General features: G+C 34.4%; 1 protein-coding gene across 2 annotated transcripts in view; it reads left to right on the top strand.

The window, feature by feature from the left end:
* LOC129259743 (cullin-associated NEDD8-dissociated protein 1-like) overlaps window positions 1–23,668 on the top strand; it is a 53,341-nt gene that overhangs the window by 2,240 nt on the left and 27,433 nt on the right. For both annotated transcript variants that reach the window (XM_064098927.1, XM_064098934.1), the window contains exons 3-20: window positions 817–884; window positions 1,584–1,696; window positions 3,131–3,231; window positions 3,505–3,571; window positions 4,593–4,691; window positions 7,593–7,719; window positions 13,856–13,964; window positions 14,461–14,517; window positions 15,390–15,493; window positions 16,994–17,148; window positions 17,943–18,057; window positions 18,913–19,098; window positions 19,854–19,965; window positions 20,650–20,743; window positions 21,219–21,336; window positions 22,036–22,201; window positions 22,620–22,719; window positions 23,118–23,318. In XM_064098927.1, coding sequence (XP_063954997.1) covers window positions 817–884; window positions 1,584–1,696; window positions 3,131–3,231; window positions 3,505–3,571; window positions 4,593–4,691; window positions 7,593–7,719; window positions 13,856–13,964; window positions 14,461–14,517; window positions 15,390–15,493; window positions 16,994–17,148; window positions 17,943–18,057; window positions 18,913–19,098; window positions 19,854–19,965; window positions 20,650–20,743; window positions 21,219–21,336; window positions 22,036–22,201; window positions 22,620–22,719; window positions 23,118–23,318 — 2,092 coding nt within the window. The remainder of the gene's footprint in view (window positions 1–816; window positions 885–1,583; window positions 1,697–3,130; window positions 3,232–3,504; window positions 3,572–4,592; window positions 4,692–7,592; window positions 7,720–13,855; window positions 13,965–14,460; window positions 14,518–15,389; window positions 15,494–16,993; window positions 17,149–17,942; window positions 18,058–18,912; window positions 19,099–19,853; window positions 19,966–20,649; window positions 20,744–21,218; window positions 21,337–22,035; window positions 22,202–22,619; window positions 22,720–23,117; window positions 23,319–23,668) is intronic.

Genomic DNA, 23,668 nt, shown 5'->3' with positions numbered 1-23,668 from the left:
GGTTTAGCCCCTATGTGTTTAATAGAAAAGATACCGGTAAATTGTGTAAGAATGAATTATTGTGATCATTTTTTTTGAAAAACTAAATCAAAATAAAACCTGCATTGAAACTAATGATTTTTTGGATGATGTTTGCTTGAGGTAGAATTTTTGTTGAACGTTTCTACCCCCACCCCCCCCCCAAGACAGTTGAGAATTGATAACAAAATTACGTTCATAGCTAAGGCCAAGAAATTGAATGTACTGTAAACTACCACATAAATGTCCATGGTTGGTGGCTGCAATCCCTTTGGGAATTTACAATAATAGGAAATAAAACTCAAGTATACATGCATGATAGATATTAGCTCCAATGAAAAGCTCTCATGGAAAGTGATTTAAGGTTTTGCACCACCTATTGTACATCCCTAATTTATATTTGACACTTCCATTTTGTTAAGAAATTTACATGATTTTTGTGATATGTAAGATATTGGTATACTTTATTGCTATCAATGGGCATCATGGCACAATAAACATTAAGTACTATTATTTGTGTTGTTACCCATGGAGCAAGCTGGGATAGGCGTTCATAAAGAGATTGTGGATTTCAAATTTCAGTAGATTTTTGAAATCCTAGTGCAATTGTTTTTATTTTCAATTTACGATTATCAGTACTTACTTATTCTTTAATCAACATAAAGCATACACACAAGTTAGGCCTGATGCATGAAGATTGGTTATTGACGTGTGTATTTGCCCATTATGAATATTGTAACCCCTTTCCCCTAGGTTTGAGTTCATAATTTGTTTCAAATTTTTCTCATAAAAATCCAGGTGGTGAGGATGCTCTTGAAGTTGTTGGAAGATAAGAATGGAGAAGTCCAGAACTTGGCCGTCAAATGGTAAAATATATATTCCATTGTTGTGAGATTATGTAGAAATTCCTACTTGTATGAGAGTTTTTCAACTTGTTCAACAGGTCTTTGATAATAGTTTAAAGTTAGATTAAAGTTTAGAATCCAAAACAATGGTCTTGCTGCTGTAGAGATAAATGATATAAAACTTAGATTTCATTTTCTTCTACTCACCCCTCCACTCTCCAACTTGGGGGGGGGGGGGACATTTAAAAGAAAATGATATCTGTGAAAATGATGTAATGGTCGCAATTGTGATTTTTTGTTAGATTTGGATGTCAGATACATGTGATGTAGTTCACAGTATTGGTTCATTGTCAAAATTTTTGACACACTTTTAGCATAACTAAAGGTGGAATATTTAAAGATTTGTTTTATTTTATGACTCCTGCATAAATTGATGGAAATATGAATTCATATGTAATCATATTGCCCAAAGCTAGTAAGTACTGATGATATGAATACAAATTGATTGGAAATCAGGGGATGCAATATTTACAATGAATTGTATCTTTTTGTTCATGGTTTTCCATAGACAGAAGACGTACATGTGCAGTTACACTGATTTGTACAATTGATTTTATATTTCACGTTACAGGGCCCAGGACAAAGTAATTTATTATTCTATTTTGAACATTTTACAAATTAAGTGACTTTTACCACAATCTTATTATTGATTCATTTCAGCTTGGGTCCATTAGTGTCAAAGGTCAAGGAGTACCAAGTGGAGACGATTGTGGATACACTGTGTAACAATATGCTCTCAGATAAAGAACAACTGAGAGATATCTCCAGCATTGGTAAGTAGCATTAACTCTTTGGATATACATGGAAAGCCAAGTGCTATCAATCTCTGAAGGAAGGGTATAAATACCAAGTAGGCCCCCTCCCCCCAAAGAAATGTTTGTTGTAAGGTTGGTAGCTCTTTTTTGTCTCGATTGAACTAAGTTCAGCAGAGACCTAGTGATCAGTTTTCCTGATGGTCTGTTAGTCTGTTACAAAAATTTAAAAGTTTTTGTTTAACTTGCTCTCGTTTCTTTGTTTCTGCATCAATTGCGTTCATACTTGGTACAAATGATTCCTGGGTAATATCACATTTGTGGAGATAGAGATGGCGAGGGCAAAGGTCATCTAGGAGTAAAAAGGTCATTTTGCAGGTTTTAATAATCACAAAAATGAGGCGAGACAAGTGGTTTGTTAACCATCTTGTTTTTGGTTATTTATTTTTATGTTTTAGGTAAGATGATATGAAAACACTTGACTTATTATTTTCTTGTTTGTGTGGGAGAGACTCCTTGCAGAAAATAGAGTCATGTGCATTCACATTACACAAAAATAAATATATTTTTGTATTCTTAGTTACAAAAAACTTGCTTATTCAAATAAAAAGAAAATTGAGAGACTACCTTATTTCTGAATACATGTACTTGGCATACATGCCATGTATACATGCCATGTACTATGCTGACAGTTTTGACTGGCTTATGTGTGAACAGCGATGTCTGTCATGCAGCTATATGTACTCGTATCTGTTACCATGTTTATGACAGCCAGTGTAATTGAGCATACATACATGTACACCCTTTAGTTGATGAAGGTGGGGTAATATGATAGGATGGTAAGGATAGGTTTCATGCATGCTAAAGATGACTGTGATGGGCAAAGACTGTAAAAGTTGTTTACAACGCTTGATTCTCTCTTAATAGTTGTTATATAGATATTATTTTAGAACTTTTTTCAATTTTAAAGATTATCTCCCTTTACATCCTATTAATTGGCATACTGTATTTAAGGATCTATCAGAATTTCATTGTTTCCTTGGTCAATGTGGAACGTATTTTATCCTTTTTTAAATTTTGCCAATTAATTAAATCAAGCACTTATGGGTTTTAAAATACAATAATTTTACGGCTCGGCAACTTTTCTATTGGGCATGTCTATATTACTGCTCAACTTGAAATTAGATAAATATTATCTCTGGTTTCATTCATATTTGAGGGGTTGATATGGATATACAATTTTTTTTAAAGAGACATGTCCATATCCCCAAAATGAAAAGAAGTCCTCAAGCAAGTACATCCTGATATCGGTATCTCCAATGGAGCCATGAACATTGTAACAATGTTGATGTTCAAGAATTAATGAGGTTAAGAACATTGATGTATCATGTGGAAAAAAAAATGAGGTTAGAATCATTGGTTATAAATGATTTATTTTTATATTTTGTAACATAGGTCTGAAGACAGTCATCAATGAACTGCCACCTGCTTCCAGCCCTTTGGCAGCTAACATATGTAAGAGCATCACTGGCAGGCTAACCAATGCCATTGCCATGGTAAGTATGCTTTCTCACTTTCTTAGTATGAAGAATGTCGATATTAGAGGTTTCATGAAAGATTATGGTATGCCCCGCCCCCCTCCCCTAGATATTTTTACCCATTCTTACAGCAGAATGAGCAGAATCTTTGAGAAACTGATTTTCCCTGATCAATATAGCATTTACAAAATGCAATCTGCTGAATTGTGAATTAAAATCAGAAGTTGATTATATGTTATTTATTTTTAAATGACAACTAAATTTTATTTTCTTTCTTTTGTTTGTTTCCAGCAAGAGGATGTGTCAGTCAAATTGGAAGCCCTAGACATCTTGGGTGATCTTCTCAGCAGATTTGGAGGTAATTGGGAAAAATATTTTGATGGTCTGTCTTGAAAGATCTGTCACTTACTGAAGTCTAAAGATACCATCTGCTTCTGACAATTTCTTGGTCAGGTGGCAACAGACAGCAGCAAAGTATTTGTTCTTGTCATGAATACTTATTGGAAAAAAAAGCACTCTCTGGGTCTCATAAAAAAATCGTACAAGTGATTGTACACTGCTTAATGCAATCAATAGCTAAATTTGTTCCACGATCGAGTGCAATGCTTTGTGTTACAGCATCCTGTTAACTTCTAAATGTATTCATAAACCAGCTAAAAAAAATGAGTTGACTGAATAGCTTTGAATATCATGGCCATTTACCATTTGCGACATTCATCATGGAAGAGCCGTGGTGTAGTGGTTCTGACTCTCGCCTTGTAAACAGAGGGTCGTGTGTTCGAATCCCACCGCGGTCTAGCGTCCTTTGGCAAGGCTTTAATCCACACTTTGCCACTCTCGACCCAGGTGCTAAATGGGTACCCGGTAGGATGCGAAAGATATTGTACGTTTAAATTTGCCAGCGCCATTATGAGGCTGCGATGAATGCAAGGAATGCTCCCCAGGGAGTGGAAATTGTGCACTTTTCGTGCGGGATTGAAATGAATCCAATGACCGGGGTAATAATATGCCGTAACGCGCTTTGAGCCATTCTGGGAAAAGCGCTATATAAAAATTGGCTATTCTTATTATTATTATCATGAAATTCAATAAATGAGGAGAAAAACTACAGAAAAGGCAATAATGAGAAATATCATTGCTTAATTTGGGCCAGTTTCAGTTGATGTTTACTACCACAAACTTTGGTAAGTTGGTTAAAAAGTCTCTTTCCAAATATATTTGATTAATTTTGAAGTCATTTGTTTTCTTTTGGTTTGATATCATTTTTCTGAATGTATTCATTTCAGTATATGATATTTTGGAGATACATGTCCTTGAAATATCTTGAAGCCCTTAGAAATATTGATGTTCTCATTTTGTTTGATTTCTCCATTATTAAGGTCTGTTAGTGAGTTTCCATCCATCAATCCAATCCTCCCTTCTTCCTCAGCTTGCTAGTCCAAGGATGGCTGTCAGAAAACGAACTATCATTGCTATTGGTAAGTCTTCTCTGTTTGTCATTGTGAACATCTGCATTTGTTATCAGACTATTCCTTTCCATGAATCTTAAGTGGTACATAGTCGCAAAGCCTACAGCCAAAATTCATGAAAAGTGTGGTAGGTTTTGTCACATACATGTAATCTAGCTAGATGCTGAAGTTACAAATGTCACAGAATACATTTTTCAGAATAAAAACTCTTCTATTCCTTTAATACACTGGACTATGTCAGTCTTGTCGAGATGTCAGTCTTCAGGATTTGCAGGCTTTATATTTTTCAACTAATGTGAGACTTTATCATGTTCTGTCTTCTTTTCTGGCCCAGTCTCTAAAACTGACTGGCATCCCTGCTTAGTAATGTCACATATATCTGCATAAATGATCTTATTGTATAGGTGCTGACATAGCAGCAGAGCTATTTCTTTGTGATTCTCTCGAAAAATTTGAAATTGTTGAGATAATGTGTGTGGAAGCATTGTGGTCTCGTGGTTTAAACCCTCATCTTTGAATCAGAGGGACATTGGTTTGAATCCAGCCATAGCATTACTTCCTTCACCAAGAAGTTTATCCACATGGTGCTGCACTAGATCCTGATGTACAGTAGTAAATAGGTGCCTGGCAGGAATATCTCTTCAATGAAATGCCTGTGCATCAAGATGCAGAGCTGCCAACCATTACGTTTTTGCCGTAATCATTACGTTTTTTCATTCAAATTACGGCATTATGGTTTTTCTTTTCAAATTACGTTTTTTGACAATTTTGATAATGTGTGTACATAATTGTATGTATGTGGAGTGCGTGTTGAGCCCGAGATGAGCCTGGTACTTGCGCGTGCGTAGTCGCCTGCCGGCCAGTTTTCCAACGCACTTTAATAATTTGATAGCGTGCACGTACATATACGTTAGTTGAATATGCGAGCGGCATGCATGGTACGAATCGCGATGTACAGCGACTGGTAAATACGTCTGTAAGGATGATGACGTCATCCAAGATGGCAACTTACGATGACAAACGAAATGATCGAGGATGATTATGTTTTGATCATCATTTGAAAGGAAATAACAGTAACTGCGGTCTAAGGTACGATATTTCTGAATTTTATATATTTTATCTTAAATTTGCATGTAATTTCTTTCCTATAAAGTGATGTTTTATGTACAAAAAAACGATCCGAAAATCAGATTTCCGCCGAATGTTAGATCTAACGTTACTGCTAATACGTTGTCTTTACGCACGGGCCAACACTCTTCAGGTGAGTGGAGCCAACGTTTGTTCTTGCAGCGCAGAGCGAGGAGTACGATGAATTGGGTAGGGTAATTCCCCAAATGTAGTAAGAGAAGAGTCCATTTGTAATGGAGGGGATTTGGAGGTTTGAGGGAAATTATTATTCCATTTGCAAAATTTTACAAAAATACTCATCATATATATTAAAGATTGAATCATCAAAAGATATTTTTCATATACTTTAAAATTAATTGTAGTGATAAAGAAATGAAATTTTGAGGCTATTTTCTTGAATTGATTAATATCAATTCCCTTCGGATAACGGTACTGTCTGGTTAATTTTCATCAACTCGTATCAAACAAATACGATGAATTCGGCTTTGAAAAGACCTGGAAAGCTCTTCATTGTCCCCTGAAGTAATAATTCTGGGTGATATTCAACATTTATTGACAGTTTCACATGATTTATACTAGAGAGATGTCCTACTGCCTTTGGAATTCATTAAAAAAGTCGGCACTTTAGCATTCAGTTTAGCAGGAATGGGAAGATTTCTTCCCGGTTCTGGCGGCCTAGATGTCTGCTCTATAGTGCTGTCACTGCTGGGGATGATTGAGTGTGCGTGCAGTGTGATTGAGGCTGAGCTGTGCACATCGTGAAGTGATTTACGATGGGACTTTTGTGGAATGATTTCAACTTCTTAATCTTATCTATAGATCTATTTGAATTTTAGATTAGATTGATTTATGAATAATTTTTCTATATTTGTGGAATGTTACATGTACACTTCCATTTTATGACACTTTAATTTTAAAGGGTACTGTTTGGCAAAAACAATGTTACTTGGGAAGAGAAGTCTGAACTGATGTCAACTTTTTTTTTTATTTCTCTTAGTCTACAAATTGGTAGTTTTGTCTGGAAACTCAACATAAAACAATGAATTATTTTAGAAGTGGAAAGGAAGCCCCAGAAAAATGGAGCCCTAAAAATGTTCACCAGAACTGATTTTGGTGCCCTGGCCCCTGAAAGAATTTTTTCTCGACAGATCTTCACTTTGATAAGTGCCGGAGTAGGTTGCACTACAAAATGAAAGGCCTAGCTACTTATCATTTTTAGAAAAATTTGCCTAGGTGCCCATTTGACTAGAATAAAAGTGGCCTTCATGCCCTTTAGAATGGCCTTGATACCCCTTGAAATTTTGCGGCATTCAAGGCCACTTTGCCGGTTGCCCCAAGCTGAAAGTGCCCATTTAAAAATGGCCTTGCCCCTCTCAATTCTTAATTCAAGCCCTGCTACTGACTTAATTAAAGTTGGTAGATTATATCAAACGGCCCAAGACTAAGGGTCCAATTTGTAACACTCCGTTACTTAGCCCAGACTAGGCCTAGAGATTAACTTTTTTTAAATTGTTCACTGCATACATACTTTTTGCATTGGATGTTTGTTGCGTGTGGTTTTAAGGTTCGTTTTAACACATTCCTTTTTTTTGTTGGAAATTCCTTTTTTTGGCCATAATGATTCCTTTTTTTGCTTGCACAAGGTTGGCAGCTCTGAAGATGGCAGTCAGGCAAAGCCAGAGTAATAATACTATGAGTAGTGTGTAGATCATGCTCTATAAATTTTTGTATCATGAGTAGCTGTAATCTCAATCGGCCATTGACAATTATTTGTTTATTCAGGTCACCTGGTCATGAGTAGCAGTGTCAAACTTTTCTCTGATTTGATGGACTACCTGCTCAGTGAACTGAGTGCTAACAAGAGCTCTTCTACTACAAGGACATATGTACAGTGCATCGGAGCAATCAGGTGGGTGTTCCATAATTAACAGAGTATGGTAAGCCAAATGGTTGAGTAATATTTATCACTTTTTTAAAGCTTTGCTTTATTCTCTGAGGTGATGAGCAGTTAGTAAGAGTCAGTAAGATTTTAATTTCGGACTTTTTTAGACTTATAAATAAGTTTTATTTCGTGATTCCTCATCATAGACTGTTTGATGAACCCGTCTGGAATGTAGAAGCATATTTTTGAGCCACATCTTGCCAGGTCTACATGATCTTATTTGCAGTTCTCGGTACCACAGTAAGTTGGATGATTGTGTACAGTCCCACGTACACATAATTTTGCTGGAACTCGATGGTTAGTTTAATCTGGATTATAGATCTACATAGACTATCATACATTATTGTTGAACTGTGACCGAAAGGGTTGTTTATTTTGTACAATCACTACTCTGGTGTGGAACTTTTATTGCTGTTTTGGGGCTCTCCAGCTTGGTTTTTGGAGTGATATTATTAGCTAAAAATCAGCTAAATCTACATAGTACATGTACTGTAGATCTACTACTACTACTAGTCTTACGGCTTAGCTTCTACAGGGGTTCTGAATTACGAATTGACCCCTTGAGTTTTAGAGCTTATCATGCCTAGAGAAAAGAAAGCTACACCATCCGAGCTTGCACAAGATGTTATTGTAGAACTTCTGAAAAATGAGGAATTCAAAAGTTACCTAAAAACAACAGTGAAAGAAGCCATCAAAGAACAAATAGTGCTAGATGCATTGGTGAAAACAGTTGAAGAACAAGAAGGAAAGATTATGGATCTAGAGGCTAAGGTTGAATCCAAATCTAATGAGATTGAAAATTTGAAGAAAACCATTGCTTCTGCTACTAACAACGTTTCTTTGACCGATCGTAAGCTAAACGCTCTTGAACAGTACACAAGGAGAAATAGTATTCGTGTTCATGGAATCCAGGAAACACCTAATGAAGACACAGACGCCCTTATCATCGAACTTGCTCAGAAGAAGCTAGGAGTTAACTTAAAGATGGATGAAATTGATCGTTGCCATAGAGTTTCTTCCCCAACTGCTGCTAAGAGTGACCCTAATGACAGAGGAGCTGCGCGTAACACACGGAATCTCCCCTGTCCAATTATTGTGAAGCTCGCTACATATCGCATTCGCTCAAAACTCATCGCAGCTCGGAAGAATCTGAAAGGAACAGGAATTTTCGTTAATGAAGACTTAACTAGATCGAACGAGTCACTATACCACAAGGTTCGAAAACACAAGAAGGTCTCGCGCTATTGGACATTAGATGGAAGAATTTTTGCCGGTGTTCCTACATCATCTGGCAACATCGTGAAGAAGCTCATCACATGCGATGAAGATTTAGCGAGACTGTGACTGTGATTCGACTTTGCTTTGTTCCTCCTGTTTGGACATCTTTTAACTTCTATACCTATGATATCCTATGTACTGAGTCTGTATTACTCAATGTACATTGTGTGCATGTGCGGAGTTTATATTGCTCTCTGCTCTGATCTCCATTTGTACATACTTGTGCAATACCAGTCACACATCTTTGATGCCTGTTTGCCTGGCTCAGCCAGGAATCAGTGAATTACATGTATCTATTGTTCTCCGGTTTGAGGCAGGTAGGCAGTGTCGGGGATGTGTGACTGGTGGTGTTATTTAATTGCACCTGGCAAGACTTTATTAAGCTTTTTTTTATTCTGTCAAACTAGTCTTAAGCATTAAAAAAATCTGATATCACTTTTTTTGTATTCTTTTATTTTGAATAATATATAAGTGTAATTTTTGTATGTATAATCTTGAGAGCCAATATCTGAATAATATTACAAGATTAAATAGATTTTTATCACCTGATGTTGATACCGAAGATGCTACTTTTAACTTATCTAATAATGTTTTTTCTATTTCTAAATTCAATACCAAATTGAGGGATTGTGTGTCAAATAATAATTGTATAAATGATAAACATTTTTCATGTATACATATAAACTGTCGAAGTCTTTCTAAGAACCATGAGAATTTGATTTCATTCTTAAGCTGTTTAGATATCAAACCTACAATCATAGGCCTAACAGAGACTTGGATTTCCGAATCCACACCAAGTGCAATATTTAATATCGATGACTATAAATTTGTTGGTTTAGAACGTAAGAATAAAAGAGGTGGAGGAGTTGGTTTTTACATTCGTAATAATGTTGAATACTCCCATGTAACAGAGTTTGATATCAATGAATGCCACGTAGAAGGTATGTCCTTGGAATTGAAACTTTGTAATAATTCTATATATGTCGCATCTATTTACAGACCACCTGGTCAGCCCATTGGTTTATTTGTTGATTCATTATGTGCAATACTGGATAAAATAAATATATCTTGTAATAAACTGTATTTACTCGGGGATTATAATATCGACTTGTTAAAAGTGAATAGGAATTATAAGGTTAATATTTTTTTAGACACTTTGATATCTTATTCCCTGAACACTTTAATTCGTTATCCAACCAGAGTCACTGATCACTCTGCGACTCTGTTGGATAACATCTTCACCAATGACGAAAGTGTTTTTTTGTCAGGTGCATTGTTTTCAGACATAAGTGATCACTTTCCTGTTTTTTGTTTAAGTAACACCATTCTTAACTGTAATAAATATAATAATATATCTGGGAAGCGGCGTAAGATCACAGATCAAAACATTGCTAAATTCATTCTTGAATTAAATAAAGTTGTTTGGAATGTTGATCATGAAGATCCTAATAAGTCTTATGATAAGTTTTTAGACAAATTTTTACATGCATACAATGTATGCTTTCCATATTCCTCTTTTTCCATAACCAATAAGAATAGGAGCTATAAGCCATGGATGACAAAAGAAATACAAAAGTTAACTAAAAGAAAATGTAAGATGTATAAGAAATTTATTAAGAATCCATCTGAATATAGGAAATGTGTTTATAAGAAATCAAGAAATAAACTCACAAATTTGATTAAAAAAACAAAAAAAGAATATTATCGATTACAGTTCCAAAATGCCTCTGGTGATATGAAACAAACATGGAAAGTGATTAACAAAACACTTGGTCGTTCTCAAAAGAAAACTGGTCTTGATAAAATTACATACCAGGATCAGGTCTTAACAGATAATAAAGTGATATGTAATACAATAAACAAATACTTTGTTAACATTGGTCCGAAGTTACATTCTGAACTTACATCTAATATAAATACTCAATCTGATTTATTAAAGTATATTACTAAAAACGACAAATCTTTATTTTTGTCCCCAATAACTCCTAAAGAAATATTGGATATTGTAACTGGTTTTAAAAATAATGTCAGTGCTGGTTTTGATGGTATTGATGTCAAGGTTGTAAAGAAGTCAATACATGTAATTGCTAAATTATTATGTGATATATTCAATTCTTCTTTTGTTACTGGGATTTTCCCAGACCAGCTTAAGATTGCAAGAGTGGTCCCTGTTTTTAAATCTGGTTCTCCTGACATTATTTCAAATTATTGTCCAATTTCCGTTTTATCAATTTTTTCAAAAATATTAGAAAGATGTATTTATTCTCGTTTACATAGTTTCATTTCTCAGTGCAATATTCTTAACAATAATCAGTTTGGTTTTAGAAAGGGGCACTCCACATCTTCGGCCTTAGCAGAATTTGTATATAAAGTCACAAGTGCATTAGATAAACAGGAAACAATGATTGGTCTTTTTATTGATTTAAGCAAAGCTTTTGACTCACTTGATCATGATTTATTATTACGTAAATTAAGTTATTATGGAATTAGGGGGGTTGCACTCAGTTTATTTGACAATTATTTTCAAAATCGTTAACAGTTTGTTTCGATTGATAATTTTTCTTCCTCGATGCAAGGTATAAGATGTGGAGTGCCTCAAGGGTCGATCCTCGGCCCACTTCTGTTTATAATTTACATTAACGATTTAAGTAATGTCTCCAAAATTGTGGACTCTATATTATATGCAGATGACACCAGCTTGTTCATGTCCCATAAAAATGTACAAACTTTACAAAATATTTTCAATAAGGAACTGAAATATGTATCTAACTGGCTTACTGTTAATAAATTGACCTTAAATGTTAAGAAATCAAATTTTTTGGTTTTTACAAATAAAAATAGATCACAATTCAAATTTGAGGTTTGTTTAAATGATAAGCCAGTTAATGAAGTAACATTTACTACCTTTCTAGGTGTTAATGTTGATAATAAGTTAACTTGGAATGAACATGCTGGTGTCATCTGCAATAAAGTTGCCAAAATCGTTGGTGTTATGTATAAACTCCACACATTGCCGAAGAATATTCTTCTTTTATTGTATAATACCTTGATTTTACCATATTTGAATTATTGCAATATAGCCTGGGGTAATGCCTTCCAAACACATATTAACAGAATATTTCTTTTGCAGAAAAAGGCCATGAGAATTATAACTCACTCTTCTTATCTCTCCCATTCTGGACCATTGTTTACATCTTTGAAAATTTTGAATATAATGGATTTGAATAGAATGAATATTGCACTTTTCATGTTTTTCTATAAAAAGGATCTCTTGCCTAATTCACTTAAGAATTATTTTTTATTAAACACATCTGTACATACTTATTCAACAAGAAATGCCCAAAATATCCATATTCCACAGTGCAGTACTTCCATCTTCAAAAACAGTATATTTTATCAAGGACCAGTTATTTGGAACTCAATCCCTTCTGACATTCAATCAAGCCCTTCGGTATCTGTTTTTAAAAGGAAATACAAAACATTTTTATTGTCTAAGTCTTAGATTTATTTTTGGTTCTCCCCCCCCCCCCATTCTCATTTGGTTAAGGTTTAGTTAGGTGTTTGTTTGTTATGTTTTTTTGTTTTTTTTTTCACATTGAATTTGTAATTATATGATGTTTTTAATATTTCTTTAACTTTAAGTACAATTTTTGTTATGGGTTGGCCTCACACAAGGTTTCTTCCTTTTTGGTCATTACCTTCCTCACTTTCTTTAAATTTGATGTTCATTGTATTTACATTGTCTATTTTTTATGTATTTTTATCTTGATCTCTTGAGGAGAAATAAATGAAACTTGAAACTTGAAACATTAGCTTAAGTTGCCTGATGATTCTACAACACACATGAATTTACCATCAAAGGGAGTATGGCAAGCCAGATGTGTCTTATCAATAAGTTTCAATGCAATTGGCTAAAGTTATTTAATCGTGCATCTCACATTACTTTACCAACAAGAATTAGTTATAAAGCACATTAGCTGAAGTTGTATTATGATTTTACATTTAACATAACATTACCAAGAATAGAAGTATGGCAATCTGAATTGATATCTCAGTCAGTTTTCATCATGCTAGCTTTATGTTGTAAGATATCATTCCATTGATGATTGTGACAAGAATGTCAATGTGGTGTATTGTAATTGAGGGGAGTAGTTGAATGCACGATGTGTCAATTAACTTTCAATCAATAGATACAGTAATGTATATATTTTTATTCCTTAATTTCCAAACTATTCTTTCTGGCATCTTGGCCTATGGTAGAAAGCTGTACAGCCCACATGGACAACCAGTTGAGCCTTAAAAATTGTATACCTATGTAAAGAAGTTGCCAAATTCTATTGAATTAGATTGTCCTTTTTGTTACTGAAATTGAATAGTTAAAAGATGAATGAAACCAAGCCTCTAAAGGCACAATAGGGTATTTAACACTGTGTTATATCCTGATCTATCTGGTTGAATAGACCTTTTGAATAGACCAGATAGCATGGTTGAATAGAAAGCATTTCCTGTTTATTGTTAGATGTGTTTATTACAGCTTGATTTTGGCTTGTGAGCTTTGAGTTAACTTTCATGCACACGTGCAAAGCTTGCCATTGTTTAACTTAATTCATTTTAGTGAACTTTATTCATTTTAGTGAAAATCTTTATTTGATTAGTTGTAAAACAACGTTATCATGGTAATTACAATCAATGGCAAAGTTAAACATTTATATCATGAACTATATTTATGCATTAGTTGATTAATCCAAAAATTTACTACTAAATGATATTGTGTTGACATTGATCTTACATGTAGTTTGTAAATTGATATTTTTATTTTATTTAGCCGTCAAGCTGGTCATCGTGTTGGGGAACATTTGGAGAGGATCATTCCCCTGATCGTCAAGTTTTGCAAGGTTGATGAGGATGATGAACTCAGAGAATATTGTATCCAGGTAAGTAGTTGTGTCTTTAGTTTTTATGTTTTCCTATATTTCAAAGAACTTCTGTACAGTTTAACACTGTTACTTCCTGTTCCCTAGAGGGAATAATAGAAATCCTTGAAAAACTTCAGAATGTGGTGTTTGATGAGGATAATTTAATGGTAAAAATATGCAATGAAAAGTGGCATTGCTTTTTCAGCAAATCATTTCTACAGTATAACAATGAAGTGGAAAACAGTTGGAAAGTATATCGTAATACATTTATATGTCACTATGCTATAAAAACAAATAAAGCACCTATCTTACTTTTTCATGCATAAAAGTAATGCAGTTAGAACCTTTTAGATTATAATGAAAACTTGGCAATATTATCCTTGCTGATCATGCATAATGTGGAGCCTGTCTGAAGAATCATTGTTCCAACATCAGTTTAACCAATGCACCCATTTTCAGACATTTTCGTTCAGTTTGTGGTTTATAACTATTTTTTTTTTTTTTTTTTTTGCAGGCTTTTGAATCTTTTGTTAGACGGTGTCCCAAAGAAGTGTCATCTCATGTTTCAACTGTAAGCAAATTTTTGTTTTCCATGTTACTATTATATTGTAGCTGTATGGGTAGGGATAAGTTAATTTTTTTTATTGTGTTTACCATGAAAAAGTCACCAACCCATGATGGTCCTAGAGTAAGAGGAAATTAATTTGATTCGCTTTAGAATTTGGATTGACAATTTTATCGAGGTTGCATGCTTCAGTTTCTAGAATTGCTTTCTACATGTATACATTTTCCAGGCTTTGAGAAAGTAAAGTTGAAAATTATTCATCTGAAGATGGACAGGCAAGAAGATGGACAGGCAATTACTGTCCCGCTCTCCGTGATAATTGCAATATTGTCAGGCGAATTGCCACCAATACTTTGGAAGGAAATACTTGCTTTATTAATTTTTATATCCCTTATTGAAGTTTGAAAGATATATTTGTAAGCTAATCCTGGTTGATTCGTAGCCCAAATCTGAATAGTAGAAGCTCTTTTGTTTGATAACAAATTCTTTGTGTATGCAGTAGGGACTGTATTTGTAAAGATTTGTTATGACAAGGGCACACTAGACTACCTAGACGTATGTAAAGCCCCTGTCACATCGTTCCGTGCAAGCCTTGCAGATGAGTTGCAGGTGATTGCCCGTAATTCACCTGCAAAAATGTTTTGAGCATGTTCAAAACTTTTCTGCATTCGCTTCTGTTGGCAACTGCGTGTGAGATACTTACGAGATACATGTACTGTCAATGCAGGCAACATGCAGGCAACCTGTGGGTAGCAAAAATAGTCATCCGCAAGTCACTCGCAAGATTTGCACAGTGCAATGTGACAGAGCCTGACCCTTTGGACCTTATATATACTACATACTCTAGATATATATTTTCATTGTTGTACACTGTTTAGATTGTAGACCTTTGTCTCCAGTACATCTGTTATGATCCAAACTACAATTATGAAGACGATGATGAGGAGGAAGATGCTATGGATACTGAAGGAGAAGAAGATGGGTAAGAACAATAAGATTATCATATGTTTGCCGTAATTGGTATAGCTAAATACCAAGTCCCCCAACAGCAAGTTGAATGAATAGAAAAATATAAAGTATACTATAACTGAAAAGCTCATCAAAATCAGATGTATAAAAGGAAAATTTAAATTTTGATTTTTAAAATTTTATTTATTTATTTATTTATTTAGTTAGTTAGTTATTCATTTATTCATTCATTAATTCAGTCAGTCATTTACATGTATTTATTTATTTATTTATTTATATAGTTATTCATTCATTCATTCATCCATTGACTCACTCACTCACTTACTTACTTTATTTTTATTTATTTTTTTTTTTGGGGGGGAGACTTAGCTGTACATAAGAGTATTAACAACACAATCTGCTAATGAGCGAGCCTGGGATGTTTCGTATTTTATTATATGAAATATAAAAATGTTTTTTTTATAGATCTATGATATATAATACTATAAAGCTCTTCATTGATTCATTCTAAATAAGTTACACACATGCTAATATTTGGAAAGGGGGGTTAAATGATATTTTAAAACTGTTGGAGAAAGAAAAATGAAATATGATAGTTTAGATCACAAAATACAACATAAATAGTGATACTTTCATATCATTGGCTCCCTCATCAACATACATCCTGTTTTGTATCTATCACAATTTTGTAAAACAGTACAAATTTGGTAAAGTGTTTACTTCCTTATTTTACATCCGATTGTGATAGAATTTCCTGTCTTTGATTTTTTTACATGCGTATAAAATTGTTGTTGGGGTGAACTTGAGTCTTAATTCAGATCTATCAAAGATCTGCTTAAGATTCATCCAACTGATTCCAAACAATCTTACTTTGAATAAATATGCAAGAGTAGAATCTATGGAACCTAAAGAGAATATTGAAAGATTTTTATTTTGCTGCACAAACCAACTTATTCATGAAAATACGCATTATAGTACAGTGTCTTATAAAGAGTGGTTGCCATAGTGTTCGTCACTTGGATAGCAGAATTCAGTTTGCACTTTACTAGATCTGTATTACGTGAATATCAATTTCCTGTATTACATGTGTTCTTGTATTTCTGGGAAAGAGGAAGCAAAAATGTGCACTTTCAATTCTTTATATGATGTAAAGGGAGAAGATGGTAGAAAAAAATGGTCTACTGCAAGTGATTGCAGTTCAAGTGTCCGTGCATTCATATTTTGATTAAATTTGCCAAAATTTCCTGGCTGACCATTTGTATGTTGTCCCATACATTAATTCCTGTGCGCATGTAATTCTGGGCTGATTTTCACTAGTTATCAAGTTGGTGATTTCGATAACTTAGAGCAAGCATCATTTTTTTACATGCTGTTGGAGCATAATAGTTCACATTTCCCAATCATTCTGGGACAGTGTTTTTCACATTTCAAACTCATGACCAGAAGAAAATTCGGTCTTTGATGTGTTATATGTGATTATAATGTTTGTGGATGTTTTGCTGCTACCCCACAGTGAGAGTGATGATGAGTACAGTGATGATGATGACATGAGCTGGAAAGTAAGGAGGGCATCGGCGAAGTGTTTGGATGCTGTGATTGGATCTAGACACGAGATGTTGACAGAGTTCTACAGCACAGTGTCACCTGCACTTGTCGCAAGATTCAAAGGTATATCTTGTAGCTTAAAGCCACTTAGCCTTTTTAAATACCAGTCAGTCTAGTTCCTAGATTGCAATTGATACAACTTTGGTTATATTAATTGACCATTTGTTCAGTACTCAGTGAAACCAAGGGAGGTGAGTGGGTATCCAAGATGATTATTTCCTGAATCCATAGTAATAGATGTAGCAGCCTGAAAGATTGATAACAATTGTAGTTCACCTTGGAATAGACATTCTAGATAAACAGTGCTATGTAATTGCCTATTAGTAGTAGTACATATGGCTGCATGATGTAACAATACTATCAGTTTACAAATAGGGAATAGGCATTTGTGTGATGATATGAGATTTCGCATGAGGTGACAGAAAGGAGCCCTATCCAATAAGGCATAGCAGGAATAAGAATATTCACTATTTGTGTTGTACAACATGTTTTAGATAAATTGATAGGAATTAATAAAAAGGGATTTGATTTTGACATTATTCCTGTTACCCTGTTCCAACTCGCCAGAGTTGAAGGGAAATGGTCATAAAAATATCCAAAAATATCCAACCATACTTATTAGATTCCCCATTTTATAAGGCATGGGGATGTGACTCTTGTCAAAGTTCCTACCTTGTAATATGACAGAAGCAAAGTTTATGAAAATTTCAGACTTAAAAAATCACCAAACTCCTATAATAGTATTTGTAGCTCCAGAATAACAATGTGTATTAAAATAACTTCATTTGAATGCAACATTTTTTTGCTAGTAAGAATGTTCACCAAAGTAAGTGTTATCCATTGTTTTAACATGATAGAGCGTGAGGAGAATGTGAAGGCTGATATCTTCCATGCATACATCACCCTGCTTCGTCAAACTAAACCAATCAACACAGGCTGTTTTGATCCTGATGCTATGGAGGAAGAAGAAGGGTAAGACAACCTTTTTTATTTTTAGTTTTGCATTGTGTTTATTTTTATTAAAAACCCTCTCATGGGGTTTTCCCTAAAGCCTGGCTGACACGTTGGATTTTCATCTTGCGTTCAGTTGCGTTATTGACAGAACGCAGACAAATGCTGCATTAAATGCAACACAATGAAATGAAACAAGTGCATATGAGGTTAACATGCAGACTAATGCATTGGCCTTGTGTTCTAGCGTGCAAGCTTGACATTTTTTGTTCAAACTTACGGATCTAACTTCAAGATAAAAATCCAAACAAGCAAAGATGGAACAGTGTAATTGCAACTGAATTTTACTGTATTCTGTGCAGTTCTTTGTTTTACTTTGTACTGAAGCATACGGTACATGCAGCAATTTATTCTAAAAAAAATTATAAGTATGAGCCAGAATTTAGAATTTTTATTGTTGTATGCCTCGCCTCCATTTAGTTGGTGTTTCATGCTCTATCAAGTACACATCATAAAGCTTATGTGCGTCCTTTTTTATGTCCTCTATTCAAATATTGTATCATCAATCATCTCTTTGATTTCTTAAGAGCTAAAATAAATTCAAAGACAATGTAGACCACTTCAATATCATAGAATTTAATACATCTCACTTGAAATTGATTTTAACTGTTAGTGTCAGTGAATCATTGTCGTGATGTTGTTTTCACTCTTTGATTCCTTGAGAGTTAAAATCAATTTAAAGAAATGGTAGACCACTTGAATCTCATTACATTGAATTCATCTCAAATTTTAATGTAACTGTAAGAGTGAATCATCGCCATGATGTCTATTCCATTCCTCTTTTTTTTTTGGTTCTTTTTTTTTTGGTTTGTACAGACCGATAGCCATCTTGAGACTACAGGTGCCTAACATAGTGAAAGCCCTTTACAAACAGATGAAGGAAAAGAGTATCAAGACAAGACAAGGCTGCCTCAATCTCTTGACAGAGCTCATCAACGTCTCGCCTGGCGCCCTCACAGCTCATATCCCATCACTTGTACCAGGGATTGAGTTCTCTCTTGTGTGAGTAGACGCTTGAAGGAAATGTCATTTATTTCAGTGTTTTTTATTGTGAAATTTGAGCCAAACACCAGTCTGTTGTACCAGTACCAGAAACATCATTAGTAATCAATCCAAGTCGGTGTTGAAAAAACTGGAGTTAAAGTAGTGCTAAAAAAGTGAATGACTGAAATTCCTCTCTTAGAACTGTTTAATTGGTACAGAGTGTATACTGTTGCAATAAGGTTTGATATCTGATTTTTTAAAAATTCTGTCGTAATTTGCAGTCATTTTGTTATAATTTTCTTTTATGACCCCAGCTTCAGAAATATTCGACAAGACAAGATTTTGCCTCTACGAAGTCTACCCTTGCCTATCTGTATATCCTCTTGCTACTATTCTACATACATGTACATCTCTGTGTCTATGATTTTGGCGAAATTCAAAGGCTATGTTAGTTGATATGTGTTTTCAAACTTATGTATTAGACAGGTTTAATCTAGTGCTCATGTAGATGAAATGTTAAAGCAAATAGCCATTATATTTTTAATTGTCCTTGCCTCATATTACTAACCTTGGTCCCACATTGCCTAAACCAGGCAAAGGAATGTCTGTAATTTGATTCAATGGGAGAGTTTAAATTGCTAAACCCCCAAGATGTATCTATATATATTACGTGGACTTTCCGTTGTTCTTAACTGAGTCCAGCGTCTGCAAATTGTAATCTTCTCCCCCATGTAAACTCAAGTCTATTAAAGCCAATTTTCTTTTCCCACCAGTGATAAGAACAGTAGTTCCAACATGAAGATTGATGCCTTGGCTTTCCTCAACTGTCTTCTGCTCAACCACAGTCCAGAAGCTTTCCATGATCACATATCTCTCATCGTTCCAGTAAGTTAACCTCTATTCAAATTTTGATTTATTTGATTGTAACAGGGCATCTGAAAAGTACTCCTTCAAATTAACATTTCAGTCATGCTAGTAAACTTGACTTCTATTTACTTGATTTGACGCAAAATTATGTATATTCGAGGCAGGGTGCATTCTTTGGTTCTAAAAATATTTTCTGAATTTCATATGATAACATTTAAGTTTCTAATTTAATTGACCTAAAAATCACTTTGATTTTAAGAAATCTATGGTAAGTCAAGGAAAGTTTTCCTCAAAATGACATTCCAGAAAGTCAGAAAAAAAATTATAGGAATGTAAAAAAAAAAATTAATAAGAAACAGCCCTTATTCATTCACCTTTCCCATCTGACTTCTCATCAAACTCTTATTTGATATTGATTCAGTTTTGTTGATGTTCATTTCACTTCAAATAAATAATTCATATCATGACTTCTAAGAGGATACAGGGTTGTTTTACCCTTTACAAGTCTTGTGAAATTGAGATGAGATCTATACATGTTGAGGTTTGAAAACACAATTTTAAACTTTCTTTCATACAGTGAATTGAGATCAAGATACAATTCCAGCAAAGTCCTCTTATCCCCAATCAATCAAGTTTTATCAATTGAAATAACCCTTTTCCATCAAAGTTATGAAATATCTTCTGAATTTGTTTTCTTTGTAGCCTGTGGTCGCAGCAGCTGGTGATCCGTTCTATAAAATCACATCAGAGGCTCTCATGGTTACTCAGACTCTAGTGAAGGTCATTAGACCACTAGGTATGTATGGATCACTTAATTTATTCATACATGTATAGCGATCAAGCGATTGTTGAATAGACTGTCTGACTAAAGGATTGAATAAATGTGTGATAGAATGGCCAAGTCTTTGTTATAATTGATTGATTAAGTGACCGTTTATGATAAAAGTTTTGCAATGACCCCATTGCATTAAGACCATATCGGGGCTCAAAAGCTAATTTAAATAATTGTTTCCATGGTTGTTATCACAATGGAAAAGTTACCATAGAAATAAGTTTTGATGCAATTTGCCCATGCATTTACTATTTCCTGTACATATACATTTTGGGGATCTTCTTTTAAACCATATTTTGATTGTACAGAACCCAGCTAATATATCTCAATCAATTTTCATGTCATAATATATCATTGGATTTGTTTTTGCTTCAAAACAATCTTAATCTTATTACTAGTACAAGAAAATTTCTTTATATTTTGTTGTATTTCATTTCAGAGAAAGACAATGGTTTCGATTTCACTCCGTTTGTGCTTGACCTGTACGGTTGCACACTGACTCGTCTCAAGGCAGCAGACATTGACCAAGAGGTCAAGGAAAGGGCAATCTCATGCATGTAAGTGCATTGACCTCTCCATTTCATGATCTTCTATTTGTGTCTTCTTGTTGTCTAGGAAGGATTAAAACTAAGTCATCATTTATTAATGATAGGCTTTACTATGCATTAAGGATGTATGCTCTCTGAATACAGTCTGACTTTTCGGTGCCAATGGGTGGGTATTCTGATCATCAAACCTAGATTTAACCCTAGTCTAAACTAAAAACTTAAACTTCTATGGAATGCTGGGCTTCATCATATTTCTTCTTTGTTCATGCACTTATAATGTATCAATTAATTCATCAAAATTCATTATAATTTTGTGTTTTCCTATTCTTGCAATTTCAGGACTCAATTAATTTTTTGACCATTTTTTGCAGCAGGATAAGAATTATTCTTAGTTGGTGAATGAGTTGACAACTGGCACTCCATAAAAGTTTGGTCTAAGTTAACCAAGGTTTATCTAAACCATGACTATCAGAATACCAACCAATATGTTTCATTTGATATAACTTGAACATATTCCCTGAATGTGTTAAAAATGTTTTCCACTGATCATGCATAGAGCATACTGCATTATGATGTAATGGAATGTAATGGGAAAGTAAGAAAGATGAACATATATCATTGGGACTAAATGTTATGTGACTGTATACACCAGTACTTACCGGTGAACTTTTGTTCTCCTCCCTCATTTACATGTATTTTTCTGATCAGGGGGCAGATCATCTGTAATCTTGGTGACCATCTGAAGTCTGAGCTGTCAACTTGCTTGCCGATATTCTTAGATCGTCTGCGGAATGAGATTACCAGGTTGACCACAGTCAAAGCGCTTACTCTTATAGCTAGCTCACCCCTCGAAGTTGATCTTTCTCCCATATTGGTAAGCTTGATACATTTTATTTTCTATTTGATTTATCATATCATCAATTAATGAAGTTTAATTACATGGAACATAATAAATAACATGCTAGTAGCAGTGGGATTTTGTAGGATTGAGGTGGGGAGATGGTTCATATTCATGTTGTCTAATTGCTTGTTGATCTGCACTTCACTTGGTCAAAAACCCTCTTTGTCTATTTCTCATTTAGTCTAATACCCAGTTGGTCTAACTTTCACTTTGTCTTCAGTGAATATAATGCTCACTGAGCCTATAAATATTCACTGAGGTGACGTCAAAACCTAGAATGAAATGAATGCAATCCTTGCCTCTTGGGTCACTTGATAACTTTTTTACTTAGCACTGATCTGAATCTTTATAATCTGTTTGATATATCAATTTATGTTTCATATCTTGACAGGGTCAAGGTGTTCCTATCTTGGCATCCTTCCTGCGAAAAAATCACAGAGCTCTCAAATTGGCAACCCTCTCGTCTCTCAACATACTCATCAGAAATTATGGTAAGTGGAATGCCCCCACCCCAACAATGCACATTCATTCATTTTGAGAAAGATGACAAATCCAGTTTGATAAAATACTTGGAATTGAAATTTCTGATGAATTTTTTACTCAATTATCAGTTTTATTCAAATAAAATGTTGACCAATTCAATCCATGATACTGTATGGTTGCAGTGTCAATAGTAATAATACATGTAGTCAATATTTCTTTGCCCAGAATATTTCTTCGCCTAATTGGTAGCATCCTACCAAAGTGTGGAGTGATGCCTTGCCAATGGATGCTAGGCTGCAGTGGAATTCGGACACACGACCCTCTACCTCACAAAGTTTTCATGTGGCTTGAAAATGAAAGGGCGTGACCTTTGACCCTAGTTTTGTTTGTGTTTGTTACTTTTCAGGTCCCTCTCTGACCAGTACAATGATGGATGGCATCATGACAGAGCTCCCTCCACTCATCAATGAGAGTGACCTTCACATCTCACAGTTGACCCTTAACCTCTTGACCTCTCTATGTGAGATCCACCCGTCTAGTATGTCAAAGATCTATGATCACATCCTCGTTGAGATTCTTGTTCTGGTCAGATCTCCGCTTCTTCAAGGTAACCCCTTTTCCATCACATACACGGTAGATTTTCATTTTAGGCACCTTCTCAAAAGTCAGAGCTGTCCTGCAAACAGCTTTTCAGTACAAATAATCACAGTCACTGTAGACAAAATCATATGGAGACTGCAATGAAAAGTTGCTATCTTATAGCAAGGTTCCTGCTATGAGTCACTTCACAGACTTTTTACAAGTTGCCTTAATGTGTTTGTTTTTATAAATGAAATTGAATTGTTTCACTATTGTATATTTCTTAAAATTACATAATTTCCTTGTATTATTTGTTTATTATTTATAAGTGTATTTTTTGTATCTTACCTCATTTAAATATTTTATCTGTTCTTGTTT

Source organism: Lytechinus pictus, chromosome 1, assembly GCF_037042905.1.
Source record: "Lytechinus pictus isolate F3 Inbred chromosome 1, Lp3.0, whole genome shotgun sequence".
In the NCBI taxonomy this organism is placed as follows: domain Eukaryota; kingdom Metazoa; phylum Echinodermata; class Echinoidea; order Temnopleuroida; family Toxopneustidae; genus Lytechinus; species Lytechinus pictus.
The sequence above is the reverse complement of the archived record's forward strand: the minus strand, read 5'-3'. Positions and strand labels throughout refer to the sequence as shown.